The sequence below is a fragment of the Dipteris shenzhenensis genome, chromosome 13 (assembly GCF_047967505.1).
Source record: "Dipteris shenzhenensis isolate YYH24624 ecotype China chromosome 13, Dip_SZ_1.0, whole genome shotgun sequence".
Lineage (NCBI taxonomy): Eukaryota > Viridiplantae > Streptophyta > Polypodiopsida > Gleicheniales > Dipteridaceae > Dipteris > Dipteris shenzhenensis.
Genome location: NC_141608.1, coordinates 48,654,130 through 48,677,511, shown reverse-complemented (window position 1 = coordinate 48,677,511; position 23,382 = coordinate 48,654,130). Strand labels below are relative to the sequence as shown.

The following is a 23,382-nucleotide window of genomic DNA, read 5'->3' as shown; positions in this document are numbered from 1 at the left end:
ACGAAAACCCTCCTCTGCTGCCTCAATCATCTGCACAATGTCGGGAGCTGTTGGCCTCTACCGGGTAGAAAGCCAATGATATGCGTCAAACGAAAACCCTCCTCTGCTGCCTCAATCATCTGCACAATGTCGGGAGGAAAAGAAACTGTGACTTCAATCTCCTCAGGTTCGGTGACGGGAGTGGCATTAGTGCCCTCCATTGTCTCAGCTTGCGCTGTCCTGAGGGGAGGAGCTACCTCTACAGAAAATACCCACCAAGAACTCGCAACCAACCACTAGTGAATCCCCAAGAACTTGGTTGAATGCCCCAAACTTCAGCCTGCATGGGATAGCAAAATGAGGATCAAACCCAAGCCTAAAACAGTCCGTCCAATGCTGAAGCAGAAACTCCGCCAATGCCCTAGAACCATGAGCAGCAACAGCCCTGGAGAGGGCCCTGATGCAGCCCAGCCTGAAGCGCAAAGGGGGCGGACAGCAGCAACAGCCTGAATGGCGACGACGGGCTGGCGGCCTCAAAGGCGGCCTGGCCGGCGACCTGAAGGCAGCGGCCTGGCTGGCGACCTGAAGGCGGCCTGAAGGGGGCGAGCTGAAGGGCAAAGGGCGACCTGAAGGGCAAGGGGGGCGCGGCCAGACAGGCTGGCTGAAGGAGGCCTGAAGGGCAAGGGGGGCACAGCCAGACGGGCTGGCTGATGGCGACGGGGTGGTGGCGGGCAGCTGCAGACGGGAGCTCCTCTCGTGTATGGATGTTTCAAGCTTTCTCTCTTAGCCTCGCCCCTTCCTGCCCTCTCCTCTTTCAGCTCTTAACTCTCCCCTTTCAGCCCCTCCCTCTCCCCTCTCCTTCTCTATCCAACCTTTGGGCATTTTGACAGAGATTGCCCAAGGAAGAAGAAAAGACCTAAGAACGTTTCTAGTGCGGCTTCCTCTCGTACTCGACAAAGTGTACCTTTGGCACAGCCTCTTCACTCGGCACCAGCTTCATGTCCCATACCTATTGCTGACCCACACTGGTATCTGATTAGAGTGACAGTGACTTCTCCACAACATATTGATCAGGAGGAGCTGTCATCCAACCTGAAACCTACCCCTAGTGGACCTTCTGGCTTTCCCGATCTTGTGAAGAATAGTGTTGCTTCAGATCCTTCTCAGGATGTACCCAGTGTTGCACCAAATCCAATTTTGGTTGAGACCAATGATGCTTCAGATCTTCTTTGAGATCCTGACCCCTCATCAGAGCAGCCCCCATCTTCCTCTGCTCTCCAGACTCCAAATCCTTCTTAGGTTGCGCCCAACATTATAATGGATCCAGTCTTGGTTAGGACCAATGATGCTCTCCTATAGATCTTCCTTGAGGTCTTGGACCCTCTTCTTCAGAGCAGTCCCCTTCTTCCTCTGCTTTCCAGACTCCCCTTATTAATAGAGGCAAGACAATGACTTTTGCCTCAACCCTGGTTATTTGCTAGCTCTTTTTGAGTTTTGGCTTTTCTCATGCTTGACATGATGTACTCCCGCATTGAGCTTGCTCCTACGATTTTCTTTCATACTTAATAGAAGTACTTTTTTGCGCGCACACAAAAAAAAAGAGGCAAGACGGTGGCTTTTTCCTCATTACCTTCTTCGAGTGCAAGGATTTCACACACTCTGATGCCAAGCATTTTGCATAGGAACTCTTTTCTTTGCCTTGGCAGATTATGGTGAGGGATATTTTGTTCCCTCTACATTTCAAGACACAGTTATTGACTTCCTTGTCGACAAGGGATCTCCTAGCTCTCTCTCCCTTGAGGACTAACCTACCCTCGCTCATGCATATGCCAAAAGGACCACTACCCCAGAGGGATTTTTCCACCCACGAGGTCGAGCAAGGTGTTCCACCTTGCTTTCTCCTGCCAATGGGATCGTTATTAGGAGCATTCAGGCCTCGGTGGCGTGCCTCTCAGCGCCGTTGGAAATTCAATATGCATTGCACCAAGGGTTTCCAATTTGGATCACTTTCTGATGGTTCTTATGATTTTTGAGCCTCAGGAGAGGCACCGCTCTACCAATATCAGGATTCCAAATGCATTGTATGCAAAGGAGGGCCTCAAAGAGGATGTTTGGAGGATATGGGTTTCTCATTTGTAGCGTGGAGTGTCTTCCCCTTCACATGTTGCAGCAGCCCTGTCGCCTGGTGTTGGTGATTTTCATCACATTATTGCTAACACTAGGTTACATGAGATTCTCAAGCAAGAGCGGAGCCTCTGTCCGTAGTTAGTAACCCTTGAGAGGGAAGGAAAAAAAAGCTTTCAAATGCTTGGATTCAAGAGCACCTTGCTACAGCAAGGGATCATATGCATTTTTGCCTTATATGCAGTTTTTGCTAGATCAAAGAACAGACTATGCCTTTCATGCACAGGAATCCTTCTAGATTTAGATAGGAGTAAGGGTCAATAAACATTGTTTCTCTACTCTTAGCCCAAGACACGGTAGAAAGAGTGTATCTCAGCTTATTGCTAGCGGGATTTTACAGATAGATCCTGATGCCGTCATGCAGATTGCTACATACTTTTATGCCTCCCTTCCTCATTCATTGGCCAAAGATGATGCCAAACATTTGGTTTTGGCAGAGTATTCAAGTATTGGTGAAACCCCATATAACAAATTTACTTGAACCCCCTTTCACCAGTTGAGGCTTCACGATTGCACTTCTTGCCCTCCACAAGGATAGATGCCTGGGCTCAGATGGGCTAACACCTTCCTTTTTTATTGCTTTCGGGGACATGCTTGGGGACCATGTTACATCAGCCTTGCAAGGCGTTTGGGACTCTGGTACAATGCTTGAATCACTTTCAGAAGGTCTCATTCATCTTATCCCCAAAGGAGGTTGCATAATTGTCATCTCCCAATGGACACCCATAACTTGGTTGGGGACGTTTTACAAGATTTTGGCTAAAGCAATCAATCTGCGTTTACAACCCATTCATCCTGATCTTATTCATGATATGCACACATGCTTTGTGCATGGTAGAAGCATTTTTAATAATATTTTTTCCTTCTAGGAACCTTCTAACTAGAAGCAAAGTGGCCAACATCTTGCCATTGTACTCTTGGATTTTAAAAAGGAATATGACAGAGTAGATTGAAGTTTTCAGAAGATACCCTTGTACGTTTTGGATTCTTAGATACATGGATTATAGGGGTTTCCTCTTATATAAATCTTCCCACAGCCAGGTACTCATCCGAGGAGAAAGGGGGGAGAGATTTCAGATTTCTAGATCAGTCCATCAAGGATGCCCTCTTGCCCCTTTCTTGTATTTATTTGTGGTTGAAGCAATGAGCAGATTTTTGAGATCGCTGAGACTTTGTAGCCATACCCTTGGATTGGCTTCTTCGGGGTGATAGATTTCACTCTAGTGACACATGTGTAGGAGCCTTTTCGAGACCAAGGGTCCCCCTCAGGTTGTGACCCACAGGGATTAGACAGGGATTGATGTTCACTCTGGGGGCAACCTTTCTACATCGATAGATAATATTCTTTTGCATATTGCATTTCAGCCTTTCAGGCTTGTATGTCATGTGGAACACTGTTTTTTGGAGTCGGAATTTCCTTTGGATCATGGAGACTTTGGCTTTATGGAGGTGTGCCCAGAAAGTACAATTGGGACCCCAGGGAGTGGGAATGGATCGATACAGGGCACCAAGAGAAGAGACTCCCCTTCTTTTCATTACATTGTTCCATCGGCACCCCCTACACGTCCAAGCCCCCTTGCATCTCCTACCCACCCTTGGGTTGTGGTTATAGTTGGTGCTTCACTACCTACAGATCAAGAGGCCCCTTCTCTTGTCCCTGACCCAACTCTAGTTGCAGTCAGTGATGACCCAGCTCTGGTCACCGCTAGTGACGTTCCAGATTCTATTTTAGTCGATACCAGTGATGATGATATTCCTTAGATCGATCCTAGCCTCCCTTCCGAGCATCCCCCTTTCACTTTAGTTCTCCAAACACCTATCATTGATTAACAGAAGGATGTGTCTCCTGTCTCTTCAACTCTCTCTTTTTTTTCAAGAAAAGGACTTCTAATAAGTATGAACAAAACCCGCAAGATCAAGGTCAATGTGCAAATACATCATGCAAGCATGAAAAAGAACAAACTAGAAGGGACTAATAAAGCTCCTCGGAGCGAACAAGAAATAAACCAAGGCTATGGTTGAAAGTGCCATCTAAAATATGTAGTGGACTCTGATAAAAACGGGGAGCCCCTGCATTCCCTAAGAAATGTAGCCCTCCTGGCAGAAGCTTCTCGTGAGGTCCCCTGCATGCTCGTTCAAATGGCCATCAGCACATGAATAGTATCTATATAAATAATAGCCAATGTGTGAGAAGGGTAGACCTAGGATCCATCCAAGGCCTCTGTGCATCTAACTCTCTAGATATGCCATGCTGAAATACTCGCCAGTATATCCCAAGAAGAATCCATGGACATATGCCCAGACTTCAAGTGTGAGAAGGGAACATATTCAAAGAGCACGACTCAACTAAATGTCATTGTATCGAGAGAGCCCAAGAAGAGTCAGGCCTCTCATAAAAGACTTGAGGTCCCGAAAGAGAGAGCCAGGCTACAGAGCCCCATGTCATAAATGAAGAGAATGGAGCAAACATACCGAAAATCCTAGCAATCTCCTTCCAAATGATCCTCACCTATTTGCAATCCCATCGTTGATGTTGAATAGACTCCACGGCAAAACGACATCAAGAACGAGTACAGTCAATGGAATCCCTCCATGAATAAAAATCCAAAAGAAAAGAGTGAATTTTCTATTCCTAAGTGATTTCCAAAGTCTCCTCCAAAAACTTTTTCCAAATCAGTAAAAATCTAAAAATTCTGCCAATGAGAAGATCTAGAGGGCCTCCAGCCTCTACAACTGAGCTGAAATCTCCTAGCAGTACTGACTGTGTAATGAAAGAAGGGAATGCTCTTCTCTTGGTGCCCTACAGCAAATTTACTCCCACTCTCCAGGATCCCACTATAAAATCTTTATGGGGACTCCTTTGTATAGCCAAATCCTCCATGAGCCCAAGAGAGAAGAAGTGGGTCTAGGTCTAGGTACCATTGTGAATCGGAGCTGTACTCCATATAGCCTAAGATCCTGACAAACTAAAAAAGAATCGCCTATAGGATATCATGAGTAGACTTGGACAGCCTGCTCCCTGCCTCAATATCAAAGGTCAAGGCATCCTCATCTAACTTTCATAGTGCTTTGAGATAAATTGGAATACATGTCCCTATGAAAGCTCCCATCCAACAAGAGATATATTTGCCATCTGTGTCGATCCAATCCATGGGTATGGCTGCATCAATTTACTGAAGTCTCCCTGCACTTCCCTTGAGGTGACTTAGCAATGTACTTTACAGGATCTCACAGAAGAGGCAGGGTATCTCATCTCTCCCATCTAGACCACGGCATATAATGAGAAGTGCCAAGTGTTTTTCCATGCTCATCAAGTATGCTATCATTCCACATGATGGATTGTTGTCAATATCTTCCAAAAACGAGGGGAGGATTCTCTAAAGAGTACTTCTGAGGCTGGCCCAAGCTTTCAAGATAGCACCCATAAGAGGAGAAGAGGGAGTCTGAGATGGGCTGAAGTAGAGATTCATATGGTACTGCCCATTCAGTCTCCACCCCAGAAGCGAGAATCTGAGATGGACTGAAGTAAAAATCCATCTGGTACTACCCATCCAGTCTCCACCCGAAGAAGGAGTACATGACCATCTGTAAGAATGACTAAAGAAATTTTTTCCTTGGCTCATGCCCAAGCATAAGTCCCCTTACCATAATCTTACAAAGCAAGGCCTTGCACCGCAAGTCTGGATCTATGATAGTGAGACCCCCTTTCCTCGTGGGAAGATCAAGGTCTCCTAAGCAATCTTGGCTAAAGCATCTGTTGTAATCTCCAGCCCACTCCATAGAAAAACCCTTATAGGCCTCTTAAGCTCAGTGATGCAATCCCTAGAATGGCACCAACAAGAGCAGACAAACCATGTTGTGGCCAGCAAAACCTGATTGACAACCACCACCCTAATTGTGCAACATCAAGTTTGGATGTGCTTCAAAAGAGGAGCTTTCTCATTATACTCTCCAAAATGGGAGCAAACTAGTGTTATGGAGAGATCCCCATACAAACCTAGCATTCCAAATATTTGATAGTGACACCCCTTTGAATCCAAGTGAAACCAATATCAACTCCCCAATCTGGAGTGTCCTCGTCACTAATCCAAAAGTCATTAGATTTATTCCAACGAAGAAGTGAGTTTGAAAAGTGGCATCCAAGAAAACTGCAGTGTCATCCACCAACTCACAGTCTAAGAGCTCTTCCTCCAGTCTCAAGGGAAGTCCTAGCCGCAATATTTTCAGCTTCAAATCGAAGATAGATACTCATAGCTACAGCCATACAAAAAAAGAGAAAGGAGGCTAGAGGACATCCTTGACGGACTGATATGGAAATACGAAATCTCTCTCCCCTAGTCTCTCATAAGCACTTGGATGTGGGATGATCTGTATAAGGAGGAAACCCCTCTAACCCAAGCATTTGAAAATCCAAAACAAAGAAGGGTCCCTTCTAATTGCCTGCTATGTACAGCTAAATTAGAAGCTTCCCAAAACAAAAATATACTATAAAAAATGCCTCTTGCCATGCACAAAGTCCGTTTGCGTATCATGAATAAGATCTGGAAGACTGGGCTGAAAATGCAAAATGATTGCTTCAGCCAAATTTTTGTAGCAGGTGCCCAAAGGAGTGATTGGCCTCCATCGTGAGACCAAATTTCTGCAACCTCCCTTCCAAAGTTAGCCATGGACTGGTGGAAGAAAGAAGGATCCACTGGGCCCAAATCAAGTGCGGACAGGGGGGACAAAAATGCAATAGGGGAGAGGGGGCAGGACTTGACATTGAGGATGGGAGAAGGCAAAAAATTGGGGGGTAAGCCCAGGGCCGGGGGGAGCAGGGGTGGAACACCCTTTAGGCTAGCCCAAGAGCTGACACAAAAGAAATGGGGTGGAGAGTCGAAACACCTCTCAAAAGGGGCAAAAGACACCTCTCAAGGGCCCAAAAACTGACTGGACCTGCTTGAGGGCAGCCCTTTCTTTTAAATGGGCAGCAAAGTGGGGAAGACAAAGAACGAAGGGTGCAGGAGTTGAAGAAACCAAAGGACTGGTCAGCATAAGGGTGCAGCTAGGTCAGCAGCCCCGAGCTGAATCCCCAACATGGGCCAGGAGAAGCCCAAAAACGGGTGGGAAGGGCCCGTTATGAGCTGATATGGAGATTGAGGAAGGACGAGATAGGGGCAAGGAGGAAGGAACTGGTGAGGAAAAGGATGGATGGCAAACGTAGGTGACAAAGCAAGCTAGCACGAGGGCTGGAGCTGTCTTTTTTTTTCTCTCAAAATAATACTTCCATTAAGTATGAATAAAACCCGCAAGAGCAAGCTCAAGGCAGTAATACATCATGCTGTGCATGAGAAGACTCCTCAAGAAGAGGTATACAATAACCAAGGTTGAGGCTGAAAATGCCACCTCAACCGTGTGGAAGACTCAGAGAAGAAGGGAGAGCCCCTCCATTCTCTGAGGAAAGCAGCCTTCCTTGTAGAAGCTCCATTCAAAATTGCACGATAAGTGTACTATTTGGCTTATCAAATGCTTAATTAAATGCAAGATCAAGTCAATGAGTCATGGAGTCTTTAATAAAGAAGAAAGACCTCCAATCCATTAAATATTATAGTTGGTGTGAAACAATACGTTGGAAACAAACATTTACTTAGTGTAAAATATATTTCAAAAAGCAAGCAATACTAAATGGTGTTTAATCATTTCCATTTGGACTAACCTTTCTAATGATGCACAGATTTTGCATGGCGCATGCATCTTGCCTTTGTGAAACCCCCACTTCAACAATCTCTCGGATATATAGTAGGGCGACAATGGTCTGTTGTAGCATACAACCATAAAAATAAAACAAGGACTCCAAGTTAATGATCCTTAATGCATTCAACATATAAGAGGTGCATTCATAAAGATGCAGAGTAGCTGAATTTTGCATGCCACCTTTGACAGCTGGTGCCAATCAGTGCATGTTGATAGTGAGCTGGGACAAGAAACCCTCTGCAAAAAGAAAGATATTCAGGTGATTATCATATCATAATCTCTTCATCAAAAACCTCTCTAAAGTCTTCCATTCCCAGTAGCATCGTGAAAAATCCATTTGCCTTTCCTTAAGTAGCAAGATTAATTTATCTCTCAGTTTTTGTCTCAAGTATCTTCTCATTTCAAGGATATAAATTTCCATACAGAAGCTAAACATACTTTAACTTGACAACCTGGCATAATATGGCCCAATGGAGGGGAGTCTTTGAGCATGATTGAGGAGTCATAATGACTAAAGTGGACTACAGTATGGTTGAAGGAGTATGGTTGAAGTCTATTTCTCACACTTTAGTATATGTTCATATGTACCCTATCGCAAGTCTCTATAACTTCAATGATAAAGAACAATGTTGTTTTTTTCCTTCTAAGAAGATTCTTATTAGGTAGAAGAAAATACACAATTGACCTTAGGTTGTAAGAGTCTCAGATCTCAAGAGCCAAAGTAAGAAAAGTATATGAGACCGAAAAACCAAAAGATCATGTTTATCCAAAACCAAAGTAACCATTGAACGATCGAGTGTTTGTACAACGCATTAGGTTGGAGCAGAGTAATGCGAGAAAATTCAAGTGCTTTCCGTTTGATCTTGTAAACCCACTTAGTTCCAATGGCATTCTTGCCATAAGGAAAATCACACAACTCCCAAGTGTCATTCTAATGGATAGAATCCAATTCAGCTTGCATGGCCTTCATCCAACAATCATTATGAAAGGCATCTTGATGACATAATGGCTCTTCATTGCATGCTGTAGCAACAAAACTAGCATGCTCTTTCCGGACAGCTGCTCTCGTACGGGCTGGCAAAGGAGTGTCTTGTTTGCTGTCTTTTAATGTGTCAAGAAGCCAACGGGATACCTTTTTAGGCCCCTGAATTTCTGCTCTTTCCTGGTCAAGAGCCCTGTGCAAATGATCCTGATCAATGATAGGCATATCAGGCTGAATTTCTGCATGCACATGTGGCTATAAATGACCAACAGATGGAGGAGGGACAACCTCAGATGGAACATCATCCCGAGCATCGGATGGAAACAAAGGCATCAAGCTGTCAAATATCTCTGAGGCATCAACAACGGGCTGTTTTTTACAGTCCAACAAAGGCATAGTGGAAGATTCATCAAACACAACATCCCGACTGACAAAACACTTGCCCGTGCAGGGCTGATATAGCTGTCTCTTGGAGTGGCTAGGTGACTCAAGGTTGGGGCCCTTGAGCACATGGCTCCATTGAAGCCACATGTAAAAATATTGACAAGAGGCAGAGGTGAGAATGCGGAGGGGGAGGCAGAGTCGGAGGCGGGGAGGAAGGGGAAGGGAATCCCAAAAAAAAAAAACTGTTGTGGATTTTGTATTTTGTGGGATATTGATAATCCAACACTAGAATCATATTCGATTACAGTGAACAATGTTTCGATGGGCAGTGCCTATTACAAACTGAAATGGGATCTATTTGCAGGTGCTTGGTTTGAATGCAATAAATTTGGGCATATGGCCTCCCAATGCCCTCCATGTGTTTCCAAAATGCCATTGGAGGCTTAGTCTATACCGCTTCAGAATAAGAATTCTAATGCCTCTTCAGTGGCGAAGAATAAGGGTATTTGGCAGCTTTTTGCTTCTCAGGAAAAAGGCAAAGCGCAGGTTGCATTGAATGGTAATGTTCCTCTTTCTATGCCCTCTGCATCTCAATCACAAGTGAGGGAAAAAATTTTGAATGAAGCATGGCAAACTCCTAGAAAAGTAATCTCGCCTAGGAGACCTTTGCCTTCCAAGACTTGGAATGGTGCGTCTTCCACATGGAAAACCCCATAAGAGAATTCTGGAATTGGTAATACTTGCAAATCGTACTCTATTTCTAGAGGAGGAAGTTGCTGCTCTTTTGTCTTCTCCTCAAGCTGACTCTTCCTCTCACGGAAGAGGACCGGATATTGAGGTGGAAATGCAGACATAGACAACTTCTTAGCTGCTGTACATACTTGTCTATATCTAGAAATATGCTTGATCACATCAAATGTGCTACTCTCAATGTACAGGGTATGTGTGATGGTACAAAATGAAAAATTGTGTGGATGTATATCAACAAGTTACAACTAGGCATAGTAGCATTACAGGAGCATAAGCAGCACATTTATGCGGGTAAGACTGGACATTTTGATGGCTATGACATCTTTTATGCTGGGGAGCACTCTTTTTCATGGGTGGCTTTTTAAGTGAAGCATGATCTTCAGCCAGTTGTGGCTCTCAACTCGATCATCATGATGTATATTTGGCATATACAAAGATTTTCAACTGATGTATTTTACAGTGCCTCGTTTTGAGGTGGCTATTCTTGTAAGATAAATAATCTTGGCTTTCATTGAAAAAAATGTTTGTGTGTGTGTGTGTGCGTGTGTGTGTGTGTGTCAAAACAAAACATGAATGGACTAATGAACAGGCGAGAAAAAGTATGTGTGCAGACACATGCCTTTTTCCAAGGACTGCATGCTACTCGAAAGAAAAACTCATGTCTAAGGGTAAGGAAGCTAGATGGCTCTTGGACGCACTCTTTCTCTGATCTCCAAGATGAATGCCAAAATTATTTCCAGAAATTGTTCTCTGCTCCTGGTTCCCCATCAAATCAAATGACTGATGCGAGGATTGAATTCCTCCAATATGTTTTTGAAATAGTGAAAATGGATGATGCTCTTACCTTGGAGAGACCTTTTACTGATACAGAACATGATAATGCATTGTTCCACCTCAGCAAATACAAGTCCCCTGGCTGGGATGGCCTTACGGTGGAATTTTATATTTCTTTTTGGGATGATTTGAAAGATGTCCTCTTGCAAATGATCAATGTTGCCTGGCAAGAAAATTGGTTACCGCACTCTTGGAAGCATGGCATAGTCAAACTTGTGCCCAAAAAACATTTGTGTGACCATATGTCAGATTGGAGGCCTATTACTTTGATGCCTGTAGTTTACAAACTCATTGCCAAAATGATTGTGTATAGGCTGCATGGGATACTGAATGCGGGCCTTCATCCTCATCAGTATGGGTTTGTGCCGCGAAGACAAATCCATGACAATATCTCCAACGCATTGACTGCAATTGAATATGCTAAGTACTCGCATCAAGATGTGCTCATATTGCAGCTAGATATTGCTAAGGCATTTGACACTGTTCAATGGGATTTTATCTCTCAAATCATGACAAAGTTGGGCTTTGGTCCAAAGATAGCAAATGCAGTTTACTGGCTTTATTCTGGCTCTACTTCTCAATGCATTCTTGGGGGTCATCTATCTCGGTCATGGACATTGGGTAGATCAGTTAGACAGGGCTGCCCTCTTAGTGCTCTCTTCCATGCCATTGCGACCCATCCCCTCTTAATGTATCTTGATCATCTTACAAACACAAGACAGATGACTCGTCTTAAAATCGCTGGGGCTGCATCTTTTTTGGCACAAGCATATGCTGATGATTCCTTCTTTATGCCACATAATTCTCCCCGGGAAGTTCACATGCTTATGACCACTCTATCATTGTATGGATTGGCAGCGGGATTGCATGTCAATTTTGACAAATCTAAATTGCTTCGCCTGAAACAATGTGACTGGCATTCTATTCCTTGGCCAGGTCAGGTGGTGCATTCCAAAGATGTAGTCAGACATTTGGGATATCCTATAGGATGGCACAGTCCATTGTAATGTCCTATTTCCAGTTCTTTTTGCCTTTGCTGCATTGGTCCTCCAGTGATATTTCAGCCTTTATGTCTCAAGCTATGGAAATGTTATGGAGGACAAAAACTGCTGTGAAAGCATTGAGACTTATGAAGATGGAAATGGTGTGCTCTCCTAGGATGCATGGTGGACTTAATATCCTCAATATAAGATATCATGTACTTGCAAGGAAGGCGACTATGCTCCATACTTTTTCCCGCCAACAACAGCCATGGACTTGTATGATAGCATCCATGTGTGTCAACATGAGGACTTCTACTTATGGTCATTGGACTACTGATCATTGGGAGGTTGTCATTGGGAGATTTGTAGGGAAGATACCTGGCTGTCCTTTCTCTACTGCTCTGATACTTGACTGGAAACAAGTACTTTCTAAAGTCAAATGGGCTCCTGATAATTGCTTGGGGACAAACTCAATGAGGAAAGAAAGTATTCATTGGAGTGCCATCTTTGACATTCCACTCGCTTTACAAGAACCTGTTCGGGCATACAATCTCATGAAATTGGGAATTAGATACATACATGATGTGGTAGATAATCAGGGCTATGTCTTATCTTTTCCTCAAGCCACTGCTTCCTATGCATTGATAATGCACCATAGATCGATATGGAAGAAAATTGCTGATTTGTTACATCCTTTTCTACCTGTTCCCCCTGTGGCTGACACAGGCAGGCTTATGGATTGGCAATTGCAACCATCTGCTACATGCTCTCATCCTAATCCTCTGCCTGCCTTGACCTCCATCAAAGCCTACAAGCTTCTTCAGCCTACTCCATGGATTCAGCAATATGCTAATACTCTGTGGCATATGAGGAAGCCCCTCTCATGGTGGCGGAAGAATCTTCGGATATTATGGAAGTGTAAAATGCCTTTGAAACAAAGACTTTTTCTTTGGAGATGCATGACAGGCACATTGTTTGTGGGAGTCACACTTGCTAAACGTCGCATTGCACCATCCACATGTTTAAAATGTCAGGCTCCTTCAGAGACTGTCCCTCATTTGCTTTGGCACTGCCCGTGTTCTAGAAACCTCCTCGTGAGAATTTCAGATCATCTTCGGCTCCGTTTCCCGAGGCACAGATTTGGGAAACATTTTTGGCTATTTGGCAGATTTATGAGGTCCTTGTCTCAATACTCACTATTTCTCTCTTGGGTGAGATATTGGGCTCTTTGGACAATCTGGAGTGAGGATAATTTGGCATACTTGGGTCGGCAGATTCACAAGTCATATGAATCTTTCCGAGCCTCATTGCGGCAATCCTTATATGATGCCTGCCATGAGGGTGATATAGATGCTTCTTGCATAGAGCTTTTCTTTTTATGTTTCTGATCTTTGGGATACTCTCCATTTCGGAGACTTCCCATCTTGTAAAATTATGAGCACATAAACAGTACTAGATATTACTTTAAAAAAAAGTGTGTGTGTGGGTGTTTAGTGGGGTGTGTGTGGTGTGTGTGTGTGTGCTCTAGCTTTGGAAAGCTAAACTGCCATTGAAACAGAGGCTTTTCTTTTGGAGATGTATAGTGGGAGCCATTTCCATTGGGGTGAAATTGAAAGCACGTCGTATTGCTTCCTCTTCCTGCTCCCGTTGCTCTCATCACAGCGAGACAGTTCCCCATTTGTTATGATCTTGTCCGCACTCTTGGATATTGATCACTCATGTCTCTCAATTGCTGCGGCTTCGGTTTCCCTCTATCAGATTCGGAAAACTCTTCTGGATGTTTGGATGCTTCTCATCTCAGATGTCTCCATTCCTCCCTTTCTTTCACTGGGCTCGTTTTTGGGTACTATGGACTATTTGGACACAGAGATTGCATTTTAGGATGGGACAACAGTTTCCTCAGGCATATGCTTTCTTCAGAATGTCCCTCCAGCAATCTTTATATGATAGTTATGCTGCGAGGGACTTGGATGCTACTAGCCTTGAAGTGTTTTCTCACTGTTTTTGAGTTCTTCCTTTAGGCTCTCTTTTGGAGTCTAATGTCATGTACATTGATTTCATGTTAATTTTATAGCTACTGGTTTCACACAAAAAAAGTGTGTGTGCTCTAGCCATGGCGCCGATTCGAGCCCTTACCCGGCTCTGTTGGTGATCTCGACCTGCCCCTACTGCTGCCTATGGTCCGCTGCTATCAGCCACCTCTCTAGAGCTCCTCTAATTTATTTTCCACCTCGTACTCAACCCCCTGCAGCTCCTCGTTTTGTGTGTGTTCGTCCCGCCTGCCTTTCCGTACAGTCCTGTACGCTGTCGCCGTACAGTTTTCCGTACGCTATCTTTTCGTCCGTCGTACAGTCTCCGTACACCTGAATGATCGCAGTACAGTTTTCGTAGAGTCCCGTCTTTGGATTTCCGTACAGCCCCGTCCCTAGGTCCGTACACATCTGCTGTTTCCTGTACTTATCCGTACAGTCCTGTGTTTGTTCGTTCCTTTTGTCCTTCTTGTCTTGCCACAGTTCCATCATGGCCTTAGATTTGGAAGTTTGTACATATGCTCGAAAAGAAAGACCCGCAGATTCTAAGCGTCGCCTATCCAAGCCTGCATCGCAAGATGATGAACTTACTGTGGAAGCTCAGTACATGTTTGACACCCTTAAGGATGACTTTCAACAGTCACGACAGGAATGGGACAAACCGGTTCCAGAGGTCACGTACAAATTGAAATTGCCGTCCCTCGTCAATCCTCTCAAGAAGTTGTCTCAAACTGCGGTCATAATTTTCTTTCCAGGAAGAATCCCAGCGGCTAGTGATGTCGCACAATGGATTAAGTCCATCCTTGGAGGATGCTTTGTAGAGGGAGTGTATTTTGCTTCCAGAGGCTTCTATGAAGTGCATTTATCAGATGCTTCGTGCAAGCAGAGGCTACTTGAGTTCTCTCCCCTGTTTTATGGGAAGCAGATGGTACATGCTATGCCCTGGTCCCCAAACAAGGATTATCAAAGTCTTATACGACATCATTGTCCTGTATGGGTTGAGGTTGTTAACTTCCCAGATTATATGCGTGAAGAGTTGCCTGACCTGGCTGCTTCTTTGGGACAGGTCATTTGTCCTCCACGGCCCATTGGAAACCGTAACAGGTTCTGCATTCTTTGGGACACTGATACACCTACCCCTCCTTCTATTGCAGTGGAAGTTGAGGGAGTGCAATTGGGAAAAAAGTATTTTGAATTGAAGTGGGGCGTGTTTGCAGGAGCTTGTTTTGCCTGCCACAAGTTTGGGCATCTAGCCTCTGAATGCCCGATGGTTCTGCATCAGGCCCCTCCCAATGCCTTGCCACCCGAAACACGGGACAAAAATGAGAATTTGCAAGCTAAGACAACAAATAGAAATGGAGCAAAGAATGCTAAACCAATCAATCAGGTGCAGTCCCTTGCTGGAAAAGGAAAAGATAAAGGAAAAGAGAAGATGAAAGAATCTGCAGGGATTGATCGGGATGGTTTTCAACAACCTGAGAAGGTGGTTGTATTGAAGCAACGCCCCGTTCAATCTCGTCAATGGGATGCTTCTTCTCCCTCACCCAAACAGGCTTCTACTTCAGCTCCTATCCTTCAAAATTGGGTGGGGGTACTGAAGAAGGGCATCCCCATATGTGATTCAGAAGAAGGGAAAAATGCTGTGTCTTTCATGGATCATGAAGGAATGCAGCCCATGCAGGCAGAGGCTTTGCCTCTTTGATGTCTTGTTTTGTTTTGACAATTTCCTGTATATACTTCTCTCATGCTCCAAACACTTAAGTGCTTTACATATAATGTACAGAGCCTCTGCAATGTCTCCAAGTGGAGGCTTTTATGGAATTATGTACATAAAATGCAGCCAGATATTGTTTGTTTGCAAGAACATAATCAACACTCCATGGTTGGTCATCATGATTTTTTTGGCGGCTATGATATACATTATGCTGGTACCACTACCTACTCAGGTGTATGCATACTGGTTAGACATGAGCTGGAACCTCTGTTGGCCTTCAATGACAGCAGTGGCAGATGGATGGTCATACAATGTAATGACAATGGTGATATTCTTGAGTTTGCATCAGTTTATGCCTCCCAGACCTCTGCCATGAGGGCTTCATTATGGGATTCTTTATGCAGATATCCATGGAGATCCAATGCATTCATCTGTGGAGATTTCAATAATTCCCCCCTACCAAGAGATAACACCACTTCAAGATCTCATATGCTATCATTGGAAAGGCAGAAATGGGACAGCATGCTTGTATCTGTGCAAGCTGAAGATTTATGGCTGCTACTCCAAAAGTCAGTGCCTGGATATACTTTTCATCATAATGCACTTACAACATACTGGGCAAGGCTTGACAGATGGTATTTGTTTTACCCACAACAATTTGCAGATTTTAGCCCCCATCTCTTTATAGATTTCTCATTCGGCTTGTCAGATCATGCCCCTTTGTGGATGAATTTGCAGCTCAGCATGCCTCTGGATGATTTGCCACCCCTTTCCAGTAAATTATTGCATGTTAATCAGGCTTATTTCCGACATCACTATTTTCAGCAAATGATCCGATTTGCAATTCATCCCTTGCCTTTGCATGCCCAGGAGGACATGAATTGTGCTTGGGACAGTTTTGTCTCTCGTATGCAGAATGTCATTAGGGAGTATGGCAAATAGCAAATGACTGAATGGAGGAATGAGGTTAAATGGGCAAAAAGGACAGCACAACAATTGACTGAATTTTCTCAGTTAAGGCCTCTCTCTGAGAAAATGATACCCTCTCACATGCTCAAATTAAATTGACTATTTATGATCAGAGGAAATTGCACAAATGGCAGATCAGGGCAAGAATGAAGCCCCTCATGGATAAGGGCTGCTCATCAAAAGCCTTTTTCCAGGGCCTGCATGCTACTCGAAAGAAAAACTCATGTCTAAGGGTAAGGAAGCTCGATGGCTCTTGGACACACTCTTTCTCTGATCTCCAAGATGAATGCCAAAACTACTTCCAGAAATGGTTCTCTGCTCCTGGTTCCCCATCCAATCAAATGACTGATGCTAGGACTGAATTCCTCCAATATGTTTCTGAAATAGTGGAAATGGATGATGCTCTTATCTTGGAGAGACCTTTTACTGACACAGAACTTGATAATGCATTGTTCCACCTCAGTAAGTACAAGTCCCCTGGCTGGGATGGCCTTACGGTGGAATTTTATATTTCCTTTTGGGATGATTTGAAAGAAGTCCTCTTGCAAATGATCAATGTTGTCTGGCAAGAAAATCGGTTGCTGCACTTTTGGAAGCATAGCATAGTCAAACTTGTGCCCAAAAAACATATGTGTGACCACATGTCAGATTGGAGGCCTATTACTTTGATGCGTGTAGTTTACAAACTCATTGCCAAAATGATTGTGTATAGGCTTCACGGGATACTGAATGCGGTCCTTCATCCTCATCAGTATGGGTTTGTGCCACGAAGACAAATCCATGACAATATCTCCAATGCATTGACTGCAATTGAATATGCTAAGTACTCGCATCAAGATGTGCTCATATTGCAGGTAGATATTGCTAAGGCATTTGACACAGTTCAATGGGACTGTGCAACAAATTTTAGAATAGCATGACAGTAGTGTAGGGATAGAACGCTAGTAGTGTAGGATAAGTTATCACCAGTGCGGTGGTTGGTTTGCACTAGGATATGAACAGCCAACCAGCACGGTGATTTGCTTTTATTATTACAAGATGAATGGATTTGTAGGATGTGTGGATTCATTATGGGAAACTAGCACGGTGGTTGTTGGGATATACTAAAAACAAGCATGGGTTTTACTGTTTGGGATTTAAAAAAACCATTTAATAAAACCAACATGGTGGTTGTTTGGGATATACTAAAAAGAAGCAGTCTCAATACAAATTCCATTTTGTAGGACAAGTGGACATATTGTTTCCCTACAATGAGACTACATATATTTTCTTAGTACTATCTCAGTCGTCCTCGTCCACCGCTCCAAGACACCCTAAGATGTGCTCATGCGTGTCTAAATCCAATTTGAAGACACTCTTGCCCTTCTTTCATTGTGGCACAAGTTGCATCTGGAACTTAATAGCTCTTACTAGATGAGAGTACATACATGTTTGTGGACTCTTATGTAGTAGTTCGTAATTGCGGCCTCTCTTGGATGTTTTTTGGTACCAAAAAGCTCCAACTACTACATCCCACTTCTCATAGGTTGTTCCCCAATTATCCTTAAATGTTTCCTCAACCTTGTGCTTAGGTTTTGTGCATTGTAATAGAATGTATGGGTCATCTTCCTTGTTCTCCCCAGAATCTGCAACAACTGCAAAGTTATCCCCCTCTTTTAGACAGTGAGTGAGGTCAGCGAATCTCTCCCCAAACTATTGCGAGTCGTTTGTCTCTCCATTGTTTGTGACTCCATCTGAACGTAGAGGAAAACTTGAACTCGATCCCATGTCTTCGCAGTTGCAATGTTCTCACAATCGTCATGATCCCGTATGATGCACGCACTACAGAAACAAGAAAGTTTTCTCGTTTTAATCAGTTGTGTTAACAGATTGGTTAACAATATGCCACCATGGGTTACGTGATGTGATTGATGGACAATGGCAAGTCCACAGAGCCTGGATTGTGTCTTGGAGCTATATGGCCCCAAGAGGATGGTAAAAGAATGAGAAGGGAGAGTGGTATAAAGAGATTAGGGTTAGCCCCCCCTTCAAAAGGTGACTTGTATTAAAGGCCAAATGCTTGATTTTGGTCTTCATTGTTGGTTGCACAAGTTTGAATACAAGCTTCCTCTTCTCTTCCAAGAGAGTGTTTTGGTTGTTCTCTTGTTTCCATTGTAGTGCCCTTGTGTCTGCCACAACATCCCCCGTCACTCTCCTCTTCCCTTCTCCTTCTCCTTCTCCTTCCCTTCTCCTTCTCCCTCCCTGCTCCCTCTCTTCTCCCCTCTTCCTCTTCCCCCTTTCTTGCATGGAGATACATTGCAACCATCCAGAGGCCGCTTGAGTGACACTTGCGGATGGCTCATGCTATGCACTGCTCCCACAAGGAGTAGCTAGGAGTGGAGGCTCCTTTGGCATATCTTCAACTACCCCACAACATGTGAGTCACCGCTGAGACCCACTACATTTTTGGCACTATTGCCGGGGATAAAAGGTATGCTTTTGCATTTTCACTTGTCTTCCTTTGATATCTACACATTGCACAAGTTTCAAGCTTACCTTGGAGCTGGTTAGTGGAGTTATAGGAGAGAAGAGAGGTGGAAAGAGAGAGAGAGGATGGAAATCTATTTCTTCATGTAGGAATGCCATTGGTGAGCATGGGAAGCTTGTTTTGGATTCTTTTTGGTGTTTCAAGTTGATAGGAACTTAGTAGGCTTGATTGCTAAGATGTGTGTGTGGTATAATCACCTTAAAAAAACAATAAAACTAAGGATTTTTGTCAAGTTTTGACGTAGTTTCATGTTCTAGAACTCCCCTTTTCTGATTTTTTCCATGTTGGCTTTCAAAAAGTGTTTGTTTTCAAGGTTTTTTTCATTGAGTAGGTAGATTAGGTAGTGTAGCACCCCCCCATCACAAAAAATCATGAACAAAAATTGTAAAATCCTCAGAAATCATCAAATCTCAGTTGGTGAAATTGTGTATGACTATCCCACCGAGTCGGCACTGTAGCGTATCGCACCGACCAGATTCCCCACCCACTGGCACGTTAGCCAGATTCTGCCAATCAACCTATGTTGACCCGATGCCGTATTGCTTTCCCACCAACCTAACCTCTGACTACGGTTTACCTCGCCGCCCCGAGTTAATGCGTGTTAAAGTTACTTTCGCACTGATCTGACAAGTCGTTGACCAGTGCTCTAGTGGTTCCCCGCCGACTATTGCTATCTTACTACCCCACCGTTGGCGCAGTGAACCCACCCCCACATCTGTAGTCATAATCATTCCCCTCCACCCGTTGCGCTACTTCCATCACACTGCCCATCATTGTGGTATCCCGTCGTCCGGTGCCATAACTGTATCCCATCGACCGGTACCATAACCGTATCTTGTCGGTCAAACTTGCATTGACCCATTGCCATAACTCCATCCCGTCGGTCATTACCATAGCTCCATCCTGCCAAATTTCTATCCCGCTGGTCATCGCCATAGCTCTATCTCGCCGGTTGTAGGGATAGCTCTGGGAACCCAAAAATCAAGAAAAAGCACATGAAAATTGGGACCCCAAGAATCAATAAATGATGAAACTTGCGTGCAAATCGCATTGAAATAAACCCCACGTCAAGGCAAACTCAACCTAGATATGAGGCCTCAACCATGCCAATGAACACATGATCTTGAGATAAAACTCAAATCATGACAAAGTTGGGCTTTGGTCCCAAGATAGCAAATGCAGTTTACTGGCTTTATTCTGGCTCTACTTGTCAGTGCATTCTTGGGGGTCATCTATCTCAGTCATGGACATTGGGTAGATCAGTTAGACAGGGCTGCCCAATTAGTGCTCTCTTCTATGCCATTGCGACCCATCCCCTTTTGATGTATCTTGATCATCTTACAAACACAGGACAGATGACTGGTCTTAAAATCCCTGGGGCTGCATCTTTTTTGGCACAAGCATATGCTGATGATTCCTTCTTTATGCCACATAATTCTCCCCGGGAAGTTCACATGCTTATGACCACTCTATCATTGTATGGATTGGCAGCGGGATTGCATGTCAATTTTGACAAATCTAAATTGCTTCCCCTGAAAAAATGTGACTGGCATTCTATTCTCTGGCCAGGTCAGGTGGTGCATTCCAAAGATGTAGTCAGGCATTTGGGATATCCTATAGGATGGCATATCACCAGGAAGCAGCAGTTAAAATGGATCTTCCAAAGACTTCAACATAAACTGGAATACTGAAAAATTTCTACTTGGCCACTTCATGTCAGGCTCAGAATAGTACAGTTCATTGTAATGTCCTATGTCCAGTTCTTTTTTCCTTTGCTGCATTGGTCCTCCAGAGATATTTAAGCCTTTATGTCTCAAGCTATGGAGATGTTATGGAGGACAAAAACTATTGTGAAAGCATTGAGACTGATGAAGATGGAAATGGTGTGCTCTCCTAGGATGCATGGTGGACTTAATGTCCTCAATATAAGATATCATGTACTTGCAAGGAAGGCGACTATGCTCCATACTTTTTTTATCTTTTCCTCAGGCCACTGCTTCCTATGCATTGGGAATGCACCATAGGTCGATATGGAAGAAAGTTGCTGATTTGTTACATCCTTTTCTACCTATTCCTCCTGTGGTTGACACAGATAGGCTTATGGATTGGCAATTGCAACCCTCTGCTACATGCTCTCATCTTGTTCCTCTGTCTACCTTGACCTCCATCAAAGTCTACAGGCTTCTTCAGCCTGCTCCATGGATTCAGCAATATGCTAATACTCTGTGGCATATCAGGAAGCCCCTCTCATGGTGGCGGAAGAATCTCCAGATATTATGGAAGTGTAAAATGCCTTTGAAACAAAGACTTTTTCTTTGGAGATGCATGACAGGCACATTGTCAGTGGGAGTCACACTTGCCAAACGTCGCATTGCACCATCCATATGTTTAAGATGTTTAGCTCCTTCAGGGACTGTCCCTCAATTGCTTTGGCACTGCCTGTGTTCTTTTTTTTTTTTTTTTTTTTTGCAAAAAGAGACTTCTATTAAGTATTAAAGAAAAACTGTTAGAGCAAGCTCCATACGGGATACATCATGCAATGCACGAAAAGCTCAAGAGCCAAAAAGAAAGGATTGAGGCTGATAGTGCCATCTCAATCTGGTAGAAACCTCCGAGAAAAAGGGAGAACCCCTCCAAACTCGAAGAAATATAGTCCTTCTAGAAGAGGCTGCCCGTGAAGGGCCCTGCATGCTAGCCCATATGGCTATCAAAGTGTGAACCGTGTCAGTCCAAATACCCATGAACACCTGTAATGGGTGTATCTGGGTGCCATCCAAGGCCTCAGTACATCTGGCTCTCCAAATGTGCCAAGAGGAAATGCTAGCCAAAATCTCCCAAGAGGTGTCCACTGAAACATGAGAAGCTCTGAAGGGAGTAAGTGGTACATCCTGCAGAGAGCAGGACTCTATCACCTGCCGGCGGACCGAGAGTGCCCAAGAAGAAGGCTCACCCTCATAAAACACCTGGGGCCCGGTAAGAGATAACCATGCGACCGAGCCCCAAGTCATAAAGAAAGGGGAAGTGTGAAAGATGCTGAGTATCCGAGCAACCCCTTTCCAAACAGTCCTCGCCTGACTGCAGTCCCAAAGGCAATGTCGCACTGACTCCTCTGCAGAATGACATCGAGGACAAGTGAGATCAGCCCAAAATTGTGATCTCCACAGGTTCACTGCACTCCCTCCATGAATAGAAAGCCAAAAGAAAAGAGTGATCTTTCTATTTCTGAGGGATTTCCATAGCCTCCTCCAGAAAATTCTACGCAAATCTGCAATGATGAAGAAGCTTTCCCAATGGGGGGCTCTGGAGGAAATCCAACCCCTACTGTTCAGCTGAAACCTCCTGGCATTACCAACCGTGAAACGAAAGAAGGGAATCCCCCTCTCTCGGTGCCCATGATCTATCCATTCCCACTCTCCTGGGTCCCACTGCAAGCACCTGATAGGTGCACCTCCATATAACCACAACCTCCAGGATCCCAAGGCCAAGAGCAGAGGGCCGGGGTCTAAGTACCACTACAAGCCCACTCCATGGTCCACAAAACCAGCAATCCTGACAGGCTGAAAGGCAACCTCAAGAAGAATGCCATCCTTGGATGTAGAAAGTAAACCTCCATCCCCAACATCAAAGACCAGTGCGTCTTCCCCAAGACCTCGGAGAGCGATCACCTGTAAAGGAACTGATGTCCTCGAAAAAGCCCCCATCCAAGTGGTGGAAGTAACAGGCAGCTCAACTGTCCATTCCATCGGGATGGCTGCATCTATCTGTTGAATCCTGCGTGCTTCCCCTCTGAGGTGACTCACGGACTGCAGTCTTTGATCCTCAGGTAGCCTGATAAAAGATTTCCAAGTGCCTACTGTGTAGGCGGGGCCTCTCTCCCATTTAGACCACTGCATGTAATGGGAAGTGCCCAGTGGTCTGGCATGCTCGTCAAGAATACTATCATTCCAAATGATCGGCTGCCTATTAATCTCTTCGACGGTAGAAGGTGGAATCCTTCGAAGAGTGTTCCTGAAGCTCCCCCAAGCTTTCAGGATGGCAGTCATGAGAGGAGAGGCAGGAGATCTGAGAGGGGCTGATGTGAAAATCCAGCGAGGGCTGTCCACCCAATCATCTCCCAAGGTTGGTATGCAAGTCTGAATGCGTCCAAAAAAGAAATCCTTCCAAGGTTCCTGCCTAGGCATGAGTCCCCTCACCACCACCTTACAAAGCAATGCCCTGCACTGCAAGTCCGGGTCAATGACATTAAGGCCCCCTTCACATGTAGGGAGAATAATAGTCTCCCAGGCCACCCTTGCTGCAACATCTGATGTGCC

The 23,382-nt window shown here is 44.5% G+C and overlaps 1 protein-coding gene across 1 annotated transcript in view; it reads right to left on the bottom strand.

The window, feature by feature from the left end:
- MSH5 (MUTS-homolog 5) overlaps positions 1–23,382 on the bottom strand; it is a 498,728-nt gene that overhangs the window by 359,770 nt on the left and 115,576 nt on the right. The window contains exons 14-15 of the mRNA XM_087383476.1: positions 8,077–8,133; positions 7,859–7,957 (exon numbers count right to left, since the gene is read on the bottom strand). Coding sequence (XP_087239602.1) covers positions 7,859–7,957; positions 8,077–8,133 — 156 coding nt within the window. The remainder of the gene's footprint in view (positions 1–7,858; positions 7,958–8,076; positions 8,134–23,382) is intronic.